Below are 11,776 nucleotides of genomic sequence, written 5' to 3' on the forward strand. Positions count from 1 at the left end.
TTGTTCTATAGGCAAAATCATGATGATAATTTTGTTGAAAATGAGTCCCAAGATACTCCAAATACCAAAAGGAATTCTAATTCTAAAGTAGATATTCCTGAACTTAATGGTGAAAACGAAGCTGACGATTATCTGGATTGTACATATGTCATTGACAATGTGTCCAAAATCAAGAAATTTCGGCCTGAAGTTAAAGTTCCTATGTTTGCAAGCAACTTAAGGGGACAAACTGCTGCTTAGTGGCAAACGCTCACCATACACTAAAAAGAAACTTTTTTATAATAAATTCAGACGTGGGAACATATGAGCAGTTTATGATTGAGGAGTTTTTGCCTAGCACTTATCGACAAGCCATGGTTAAGTGGTATAACAAGCTCACTCAAAAGTAATGGTTAGGTTTATGAACATACTCAAGATTTTTGTAAATTAATTTCTAGACTTAGAGTTTGAGAAAGTCAAGAAGACTCGGTGACAAGATATGTTAGTGGCCTAAAACCTCACATATACCAAGAATTGTGTCCAAACTATCAAAAATATTTATGATGTTATCCAAAATGCCAAGTTTCTTCAGTAGTGGTGGTGTTGTAGCCAATATTGTTCCAAACCTTCTACCACCCAAAAAGAACAGTACCCAAACATTTAATACACCAACACATTACCTCATCCAAACCCCAAAATCCAGCAACAACCCCTCACTTTCCAATAGACCAACCATCCAAATTTCCATCGCAAATTCCACCCAACATAAGCCAAACATCACCTGTCATTAATGGTCATTATAAATCTCATGTCCTCAAAAAGGAAAGCAATTGCTAGTCCATGAAGACGGGAGTTTAGAAAGAATAGTCGATGCTTGGGATTGTGGCTGACCTAGTTTGGTGAATAAAATGCTCTTTTACACTCCTAAGGAAGAAGATTGGTTCAACATGTCCAAGGGGTTTTTGGATGAATTCCAACATGTGTTTCCCTTGGATCTATCACTTGGTTTAACCCCTGAGCCAGATGTTCAACACGCAATTGAGCTGATACTATTTTGCCAAACAAGCAACATTATTGCATGTCTCTAAAGGAATATGAGAGTGAGAACCTGAGGATGAGTTCTTTTCAAGAAAGCTAAACAAATGCAAATACATTACAAAGTGGAAAATTTAGCCATAGGTATATTTAAGGGCAAGAGATCACTCTAGAGCCATTCATATGAATGAAAGAATAAAGAAGAAAAAGATTCCAATTAAAAAGGCCCAAATCCCATTTCAGGACAAGTTCCAAGAATAGATAGTCCTACTGGAGAGCTTCTCTAAAATGTACTTTTGCAAACATTTTGAGCCCTGATTGATACTCTTTTTAGGGCAAGTGACGCATTGATGGACGTCACCTTACAGAAACAAATTTATAATGTTACAACGGCATACTAATCTATAGACAAGCCGATTTAGTTAAAAAGTAAGAATGCAATCTAAGATGATGGACGAGACCAAAAAAACAAGTACAAAATCAGATTTAAGAATTCAATACAGCTCGTCGGAAGAGCCTCTTCCTTTTCCGCCCAGGATAATCACTCTTTTCAGGAGTCTCCTCAACCAGCGACTGCTCTTGTAATACAAGACCGCGGTTCCTTGTCAGCTTCCTTATGGGTGTCGTGGTACCAGCTGCCTGTGAATTGTCAAGGGGTTCTACTGCTTCAGAATTGCTAGAAGATACTCCCACCTCAGGACAACCAGAGACGTTTGAATAATCCCGGTCAGGCATTAGTTCCTCTCCGACACCAACAGAGCCGACCATCAACTGCAAAGAACAGACCACACAATTCAAAATCTAATGTTGGACTTCACTTGATTACAGGGTGGAGAAACTTGACAAGTTAAATTTAAGAGAAGCTCTTGAAGAAATAACTTAATCCAATAGCTTTTTTATAAAATAAAAAAGACAATTTTCTAACACATCAACCTTAATAAGTATTGTAGTTGGGAAATGAGCTTTACAGGAACAACTGCATACCTTCCAATCGTTAAAACCAAACTTTAGAGCAAAATGGCTGTATTTAGCTTCGCCTGATGCAATTGCAGCAGCAGAAGGTGCATTTCTTGGCACTGGTATAAAATTACAGCTATGAATAACAACATGGATAAATTTAAAAAAAAAAACAAGAAACTTAAATTGGCTGACACCAAAACTTACTGACTAAATGATGCCCTTGATCATTCACTTTTATTTCCACACGCCCATCTTTAACCAGAAAAGATAGAGCAAATATGTTTTCTACTGTCTGTGCGAAGCAAATTCTGTTCAAAACCAAGTGTTCAAACCTAACACGTCTCTTCTGTCTCAAGATGTCAAACATGGTAGCGATGTTCTTATCAGTATCAGAATGTTGTTCTCCAGCAGCATCAACAATCTGGATATAGGAAAACAAATGTGGCATGTTGAGTTTTCTAATTACCTTCACAATTTAATGCACTTCATTACCCTCAACAAAAAACCGATATTCTTTCACAGAACCACAACAAGCAGACAAGAGAGAGAGAGAGAGAGTACATCTGAGAAGGGAAGAAACCAGAGAAAAAAAGAGAAGAATATCATAAATCATCCCATTACATTTTCCTTCGGAAGGTCAGTACAGTGGTCACTAGGGAATTTTTGGATCATTGATTCCACAAATAATCACTTTACTTTTCCAAGGAACAAAAAAAGTGAGAATCGGCTGAGGTTTAATTGGAAACTTCCATAGGTTATCAAAAACTGTCAAATCTTTCCCCCAGGAAATTAGGCTGTAAAACAAAGAGGATAAAAACCAACATTAATTCTACAGTACCTTTTCAGGACGAGTACTCTGACCTGGCTCTGCTCGTTTCCTTCTTACTGCAGCCTTCCGTTGCTTAACTTCAGTATTCATGGGCCCGAGCCTATCGAGAAGAAAGAAAAATAAGAGCAACAGAAATAACAACAGCTCCAAAATACAGTTGCAAGAGGATATACGCGGCTTACATTGTGCAGCATCCATGAGACCTCTTGAAAATATGAGAAACAGCAAGTCCTACGTCCTTCCAAGAAATGGAATTGTTCTCTCCACTAAATGGACCATTCTGTAGCCCAAAATTAGTAAGTATGGAAGTCACAAAATCAGATGGAGTCACCCCTTCATTGCCTTGCAACTTAACAGATTGTACCAAAGTGTTGGCAATGTCCAGAAGAGCCTCTGCATCAGCAAGTTGTTCTCGAGGCTTCTGAACTGGAAGAAAGGGAAATAAGATAAAAAGAAAAGATCTTTAGGTTGGATAAATATCATTGATCAGTTTCCAGACAAGCCAATCTAATGTCCCCGATGACTAAAACATTCAAATGCAGGCTCAACTCAAAAAAAAAAAAGTGTGCATAAAACCTCCGAATACTTGGGAAGAATCAAGAAGAACAGAGCAACCCGCTACACTCAAAAAAAAAGATGAATAAAACAACAGAAACAGACAAATCTTCCTTAGATACCTTGTTGATGAAGGGTTTCAACTTCGTTGATAATCGAGTGAAACTTGTCCGAATCGGCTTTAGATATATCATCCCTCTCATCTGCCAAAAGAATCAAAGAAAATGTCGGATATGAGAACAGACAATTCAAAACACCTCAAGCCGTAAAACACAAAAATTCATAGCTGCAAAAACCAATAAAAGCGCTCACCTTTTATCAGATGCTTCACCGCCAAATACCGGGATCGCAATACTCTTCTCTCGTCAACGCCTTGTACCTCCGAATCGGTAGTCTCCCCCACGTCCGTTCGATTACTCTTAGCGGTTCCTGGCTCTCGCTTCGCAACCCTCGACATCCCGACACGCCAAGAAAGAAGGAAAAAACAGGAATTCTAACTCGGAATCAAGGACCGCATTGTCCACAGGGATTCCAAAATGGGATCTCTCAAATTCTGGCCACGAGCAGGAAACATCAAAGTCCAAGCAGAGAATCAAATGAAATCAAAACCCTAACCCTAGGAGAGGAAACGTAAACCCTCGTTTTCAAATCTGGAGTACGGCGAAGAGTTTGGGAGGGAAGGTCTATGCATGGACGGTTTTAAACAGGAGTTTCGCTTCTTTCGGCGTCTCCCGCTCTCGCGAAAGGCCCAAACAGAAAAATACTTCGTCGCCGGGCTGCTGCCTCTTACACCATATTCCGGTTTGAAGTTTAAATTTGCAGGGAAAAAACAGAAAATTAAAAGTAGACGGTACCGCGCGCGTGTCATCGGGATCACACACGGCCCCCTTGCTATGACGTGCTCAAGAAGAAAAGATTTTAAAGAGAGCGATCGCAGCCGTTGGAATTTGCCCGTTACTAAATGGACGCACCCTATTTAATGTTTCTTTGAGAAAACAATTAAAAGAACGATTTATTGGCTTGACCTAGTGTTTACATTAAATTTGTATTAAAATACTTAATTTAAAATTAGAACTTTTAAATACCAACTTTTATGTAATATATAAAATTATAATTTATTGAAGAAAATGTTAGACCTTGCTGGTATGTTTAGAACCCACAAAAAAGAAAATAAAAAAATAAAAAGGGATAAAAAGTTATTTTTTGTTATTTGGTTGCAAAATATTATTGAAAAAAAAAGAAAATAATAGAGAAAATTATATTCACTTTTAATTAATAATTTTTTTCTCACAAAATAATGGAGTTTGGGGGAAAATAAATAGAAACTTGAGAGAAAATTTTAATCATCAAAATTTTAAAATATTATTTTTTTTTTTTTCATTTTTCACATGTATCAAAACAAAATAAACTATATTTCTCTTTCATTTTTCTCCCATTTTCTATTCTCAACCTACAGGAACACAAACTTCACCCTCCTATCTTAGTTCTTTTTGTCAAAAAAAAAAACAAACAAACAAACAGATAGAGTGATTCTTCTCCCTTTCATGTGGAGGTTGAGATAGGTGGGATTACTTATTATGAACCCTATCTTCATGATGTTGGAAAGTGGGAGGCCTTCCATTTTAACATAATCACCAAATATTTATAATTTTAACATTAATTTAATACAAAGTACAAGAGAAAATGTTATGAAAAAAGAAAAGCATAAGAGTAATTCGAAACTTATCAACCACTAAGAATAATTTTTCACAATTTTTAGGTGGTAAGAGCATTTATTAATGACCAATTTTATGTAAAATCCAATAAAAAAAATCATGAAGACAAGAGGCTAACCATTACCAGATTGTTAATTCAAGTTAGAAACCAACCATAAGTTCAACCTAATTTATTGGTACTAACTACTAAGAGTTGGGGTGACCCTCCTCTCCTCTCCATGGTCTAATCAAGCTAGAGAAAGAGGGGGCACCACTACTCCCTTATTTCCTCTTTGTCAAATAGAAAAACTGATAGGGAGGGGCTTTCATGCCCTTCCCCCTCATTTTTGGTCCGAGAACCAGCACTTCTGTGGGATCACAAGGGTCTCCCCACCTCCCATAGGGTCTGTTTGGAACCTCATGGAAAATAAAAAGAAGAAAAATGAAAATTTGATTATTATCTCATTTTTACTAACTATTTTTTAGGAATAATAATTAATAAAAAATTCGAACTGCCCTCCCCCAGTCACCTATGTTAAACTAGATCATGTTGCAGCATAAGGGCATCCCCTTTATATCACAAGGAGGGAGTAGCATGCCAAAATGGGGAAGCTTCCCCCTTTTCTTCTTCTATTTAGGACAAGCAAGGTAACAAGCTTTATGTTCTTTGCCCTTCCCCTTTGCACATCTTTGCTCCCCCATGTAATTCTTTCCATCTATCTCTTTGCTTAATCAAATTGTATTCTATAATATAAAACATAATTATAATACATAAATCACTTTTGTGGTAGAAAAGTAAGAGAACAATCAATTTTTATCAAATAGCTTATGTAATCTCTTCAAATATTTGTTTCCAATCCTCTCCATCTCTACCTAATTATAAGAGATTGTCTATACCTTAATAGGATGAGAAATTTTGGTAGGAAGCTTCAAATGATCATGAATTAATTTATACTTCGCTTGAGAACCCATGATTAGTTGTAGAAAGATAAAACAAATGCTATCAGGGCCAATTCACTAAATTAATTATATGGATTACGAAAAAAATTCAATTGCAAATAACAGGTAACTATTAAAAATAGCAAGTAATAATACACATCATATGACGTGATTAAATGAACATGAAAACCTGAATATCATACATTGTAAAATAACAAAAAGATAAAAGTTAAGCAAATTTACTAACCTTTCGCTTGGCGGATTTATCGATAGAAATTGAACTCACAAAAGTTCAGTTGCTTGAAATCGATGGCGACAATTCTAATACTCTAACAATAGGGAAAACAAATTATGAGAAAGAAGAAAAACTTTTATTTGGTTTGGGTCTAAGGCAGAAACATAGAAGATCAAGAAAATGGAGTCGGGAAAAGATTCAGTGGCAAGACGGGAGCGGATTAGGGCTTTTGTCTCTGAGTAAGAGGAGGAAGAAGGGGGAAATGGGGTTTTTATCATAAAAGTGTGACTATTTTCATTTCCCAAAAAGCCCATATTTACTTTTGTTCATATTTTGTTAGTATTATATATGGTAAAGTATTTTTTAAGGATGAAAGGTGTTTGCTCAAATGTCCACTCCTTCAGTCCCCCCGAACTATTTTACTTTTCTTTTATTTCACAAGAAAGTAAAAGATTTATTTTTTATTACACATGTAATTTTTATTTTAACAAGGGTAATTAGGGTACTCCATTGTGCAAGTTGGGGTTGGAAGTATCCTTCATGTCCCTTACCCACGTGGACAGGGTGAGGGAGAAACATGGCCCCTTGGAATACCAGTTTAGGTCAGGTTCCTTGTTAAATCCGCCCCGATGCCTACCCCAGGCTACCTCTTATTACAACGAAAAGGGTAAAATAATAATTTTTATTTATTCTAAGTTAAGATAACACTCATGTATAGTTGTTTATTTACCTTTAATTATAATAACTCATTTGAAAATAAAGGTCATATTTAATTTGACCCAAAAATTTCAAGTAGAGGTATCAAACCTTACAAACTATATCTTTAGAAAAAGGTTATTAAGCAACTTAAATTTCCAAAATCATATTTCAATTTGGGATAACATCAAGAACGTCCAACATTGGTCTCATAAATGGAGGGAATTAAAGGTGCACCTAAAACATTCTAGGAAGACTGATATTGTATAAGATGAAAACATTAAGGTTGTGTTTGGACATAGAATGTGAAGAGAAAGAGATAAAGAAAGATAAGAGAAATCCGAGTTAACCAAGGTGTTAAATACCTAACCAATACTATCCAAAAGACCAGCCTCTTAGGAGTAGACGAAGACATAGTCCTTCAACCTAATACAATGATACAAGGTGAAGTAACCCGCGTGCGTAATATTCAAAACCATGGCAATGTCTCAAGTCGACGTAAGTTGTAACTGTCTTGTAGTGGCAGTTGGGTAAATATTATAAACTGCAAGATCATTTATATGCCTGGAACAACTATCCAAATTAGAAATGGCGCAGAGGGGACTCGTGAGCGGACACTCGAAGGGCCAAAACCTTCGCTACTACGCCGTTGGCTTCTTTCGCTCTTCCTTCACTGAGTATTACTATCCATATCCAGCCAATAACCCTTTACGCTTTGCTGAAAGCATTTCCAGACTTCTTCATGCTCTAAATTTTCCTTGGAAGGGAAGCCTGTGTCAGAACTCGGAAGAACCGATTTCGGAGAAAGATGAAAGCGTCTGTTAAGTTCCGCGAGGATCAAACACCTCTCCTGCGAGCGAAGATTCCGATCAGTGTCTTAGGGCTTCCCTTCATCTCTGGGATCACCGCCGGTGACTCCAAGGAGCTGTCTTTGAATCTCGGTACTTACTTTGAATCGGCTCCTTCTTTCAAAGTCTATTACCGGCCGAATGATTCATGGAATCCTTTCAGTCTCGTCCTGAAGACCGGAATAGGGTCTTTTGGTTCCCCGATTTCTGCTCCGATGACTATCAGCACCGAGTTCAGTCTCATCAGCCGTGGTAACCCCGCTTTCTTTCTCCGCTTGAAGCCCCAGATGGGGGATTTCTCGATTAAGAAAACCGCAAGTTCGGCGATCGTTTTACCTACCGAACCTTCGATTTTCGGGAGGAAAGTGAAACCCTTGGACAGAGATAACCGCACCGACTGTGAAGGGCCACTGGATGGCGGCGAAACGCCCAAGGAGAACGGAGTGTTCCGCGCACAGAACGGCGATTACTCCGCGGAGAGGTCGAACGGGTTCTTTCCCGATGTTCACACCGGCGGAAGGATCGACGGCCTTTTCTCCGGTGTGGAGGTGAACGCGCGAAGCGTGCTGCCGTTGAAGCATCGCATCCGGTTGGGATTCCGGTGGGCGTCAGAATCCCGGCGGAGCTGCGTAACATTTTCCCTGACGGTAGGCGTCGGAATCCGACGGCTGAATTTTCGTTTAAGAAGAATCCTCTATTGGTGATAAACAAGATCTCGATTGAACACGTGGCAGAAGCGAAGGGCAAATCCGACGGCCTTCCCGCAGCGGCTGTTTCCGGCTTGTCCGACACCTGTCAGTCTTTCAAGGGACAGTTGGAGTTTCTGCATGCGGAAAACGGGATGCTGAGAAAAGCCGTGGACGAGCTTCGTTCGGAGCCTTCCAAGGCTGGACCGACGTGGGCGGCGGAAGAGCTAAACTCGGGGAAGCACGCCAGAGAAAAAGAGAAAGGAGGGAGGAAATCGACGGCGGGGAAGGAGCGCCTGAATGACGGCAAGCCGCCGGGGTTCAGCGGATTCTCCGGGAAGTCCATGGAAGACGATGTGAGCAAGGAGCTGAAGCAGGCTTTGATGTCGGCGACCAATACCGGAATGTGAAGCAACCGGCGATCCGGATGTCTCTATGTTCGGTTCAAAATCTGAATTTCAGATTGAAGTAATAGGGTTTGATAGTGAGTAAATGTGAGTATGTTATTTAGATTGTTTAATTTTTAGGTTCTTCCTCTTGTAATCAATATCACTCTTTTTGATACTTTAGATTTACTGGTTGTTATTTGTTAATGTTTCCCCTACTGTGAGAAATTCCGCAAATTTGCCAGCCATTGAATGCGGTTAAATTACTGGTTCAATTTAATTGTTGTGAAGACCAACTCCAAAGGTTTGAAAAGGGTGCGCGGGCAATTGGCCATGATTTTAATGTTCAAAATGTATTTAGGAGGGACTCTAGTCAGCGTCGCCGTTCTTTAGTTTGCAGCCTTGTTGTCTATTAGCCACCACTGGTTCGCTTACACGAATGAGCTTGCCGGCAAGCTGTATAAAAGGATTTTTCATTCTTAATGGAAATATGTTTCGTAAATATTAGAAGATACTGGATTTCTATGAGTTAAACCTATAAGGTTCTAATGGAGTACAACTTGGATCTTATGCAATCTGATGGAGACCTCCTAAATGATCTTTCATCATACAAATAATCTGATGGAGACCTCCTAAATAATTCTTCATCATACATACGTCTTATGGGAAAATCCATCTATCCTAAACCTTGTGGCAGCACATAGAGTCCTTAGATATTTGAAACAAACTCTAATATATGATATTTTGTTATCCTCCACAAGTATATTCTAATTAAATGTATTTTATAATACAGATTAATAGGGTATTATATATTTCTTGGACAGTCACCCATTTTTTGGAAAACAAATAAGTAAACAATGGTGGTTCGATCAACTCTCGAGGCACCATATTGTTCTATGGATACTACATGTTGCAGAATTACTTGGTTGAAAAGTATTTTGAAGGAATTGGAAATCAAACATACTCGTCTTAATTTGAGGCATTACTCTACAAGTTGAGTATATAAGTAGGATTTGTATTTTTGAATTGTCTTGGGATATACCCTTTGTATAAATATGTAACCTAATAACATAATATTAATCGAGAAATATTGATTTGTTACTTATTACCATATGAGGGCTCTATTTCAAGGATCGTAGTTAGGGGTGACATTAAGCCGAGCTGAGCCCGAACCTGCTTATGTTCGAGTCGAGCTTGATTTAAATATTTCGAGCCGAGCCTCGTCTCGAGCCTAAAATTGTTATTGAGCTCGAGCCCAACGAGTTCGAGCCGAGCTCGAGCCTCAACATACATTTAAAACTTTTCAAAAAATATATATCGAATAAAATGTATATAAAATTATGCATACATTTTACATAAAATTGGGCATGACCTCTACATAAAATTGGGCATAACTTATATATATATATAATATGTGTATAAGATTGGGCATAACCTTTACTTAAAATTGAGCATAATCTATATATATAATACTTGTATAAAATTGGGCATGACTTCTACTTAAAATTGGGCATATTCAGTGTACATAATACCTGCATAAACACTCCATAAAATTGTCTATACATTCCATAAACACTTCATGAAATTGTTTATACACTCCATAAAATAATCTAAACACTCCATACGCTGCATAACATTATAAATAAACTCCATACAATAATCAAACACAACAAAATTAAATAAAATATCACTATCAATTTACAATCACCCAAATAAAAACTATAAATCCTTTAAATAAAATCCTATTACTATTACAAACTTACTAGAAAATTACAAGAAATATTTTAAATTTTTCTTAGGAAAGTTAAATGGACCTCTTATTGCCTTTTCTAAGGAAATAAATAAAAATTAATAATTAATCTAATATATTATTATACTTATCGATAAATTTTTAATAACATAAAATGTCAAACACAAAATTGCTATGAAAATTGCCTCGTGCTCAAAGTATTATACCATCAACTGTCAAATACTTATTCAAAATTTTTCTATATGGTTTTCTAACCCATCTTGGCAAGAAAATCTTACTTGGAAAATTATATGATTTTTTAAAAAGAATTTATAATTAGAAAAATATTTTGAAAAAATATGAGGCACTAGTGGTCCTTATATTTCTATTAAAAATGTCTTTTCAACATTTATTGAAAAAACCACTAATAGTCTCTAAAAACGTATTTCTACTAAAATATCTTTTCAATTTATTTAAGAGCCATGAGGAAGGGACAAAGAGTTTTTTTTCCTTGTTTATGATCTCGCACGTAGGAGTGGCTTTGAATAAATTATATATAAAATTATGCATACATTTTAAAAAAATATAAAGATAGGGGAGGTTCAATATTGAATTTCAATAATGGATTAAAATGCACCAATATTAATATTTTTTACTTCAATTGTTGTCTAGCTTGTTTTGTAATTTTTGAATTTGGCCATAATTTATTATGGCCTCCTTAGTGCTCCTAGATAAAAATTTATATTCTAGGAAAAACTAAAAATATTTTTCTTATGATACATATTCCCAAAAAAACCTTTAAATAAAATCTTATTACCATTAGTGACTTATTAGAAAATTACAGGAAATATTTTAAAATTTTATTAGGAAAGTTAAATGGATCTTTTATTGTCTCTTCTAGGGAAATAAATAAAAATTAATAATCAATATAATATATTATTATACTTATCGATAAATTTTTAATTAAATAAAATATCAAACACAAAATTGCAATGAAAATTGCTTCATGATAAAAGTATTACAGCATCAACTGTTAAATACTTATTAAAAAACTTTCTATACAGTTTTCTACCCCACCCCATCTTGGTACGAAAAATCTTACTTAGAAAATTATATGATTTTTAATAAAAAATTTCAATTAGAAAAATGTTTAAAAAAACATGAGAGACTAATAGTTTATAGAAAATTATTTCTATAAACTTTAT

The 11,776-nt window shown here is 36.3% G+C and overlaps 1 protein-coding gene and 1 pseudogene across 1 annotated transcript; one reads left to right on the forward strand and one right to left on the reverse strand.

Annotated features, from left to right (window-relative positions):
- Nucleotides 1–1,204: 1,204 nt before the first annotated feature.
- Nucleotides 1,205–4,152, reverse strand: LOC137950630 (non-structural maintenance of chromosomes element 4 homolog A-like). The gene is made up of 7 exons (XM_068797198.1): nt 3,671–4,152; nt 3,481–3,561; nt 2,986–3,229; nt 2,813–2,903; nt 2,179–2,395; nt 1,999–2,090; nt 1,205–1,785 (listed from the first exon to the last, which is right to left on the reverse strand). The coding sequence occupies exons 1-7, from the start codon at nt 3,813–3,815 to the stop codon at nt 1,501–1,503; spliced, it is 1,155 nt and encodes a 384-aa protein (XP_068653299.1). The 5' UTR covers nt 3,816–4,152; the 3' UTR covers nt 1,205–1,500.
- A 3,375-nt stretch (nt 4,153–7,527) lies between these two features.
- LOC137950685 (uncharacterized) lies at nt 7,528–9,081 on the forward strand (annotated as a pseudogene).
- The last annotated feature ends 2,695 nt before the right edge of the window (nt 9,082–11,776 follow it).

The sequence above is a fragment of the Aristolochia californica genome, unplaced genomic scaffold (genome assembly GCF_029961685.1).
Source record: "Aristolochia californica isolate CCGP_79_NKW_82.1479 unplaced genomic scaffold, dmAriCali1.0.hap1 SCAF_14, whole genome shotgun sequence".
NCBI lineage: Eukaryota > Viridiplantae > Streptophyta > Magnoliopsida > Piperales > Aristolochiaceae > Aristolochia > Aristolochia californica.

What these genes read in the sequence shown, in the direction of transcription:
- LOC137950630 (XM_068797198.1), bottom strand. Translation starts at nt 3,815, where the DNA reads ATGTCGAGGGTTGCGAAGCGAGAGCCAGGAACCGCTAAGAGTAATCGA. An exon ending in TCAAGGGCATCATTTAGTCA is followed by an intron (nt 2,091 to 2,178) that starts GTAAGTTTTGGT and finishes ATTTTATACCAG; the next exon opens with TGCCAAGAAATGCACCTTCT. An exon ending in TTGGTTTTAACGATTGGAAG is followed by an intron (nt 1,786 to 1,998) that starts GTATGCAGTTGT and finishes TGTTCTTTGCAG; the next exon opens with TTGATGGTCGGCTCTGTTGG.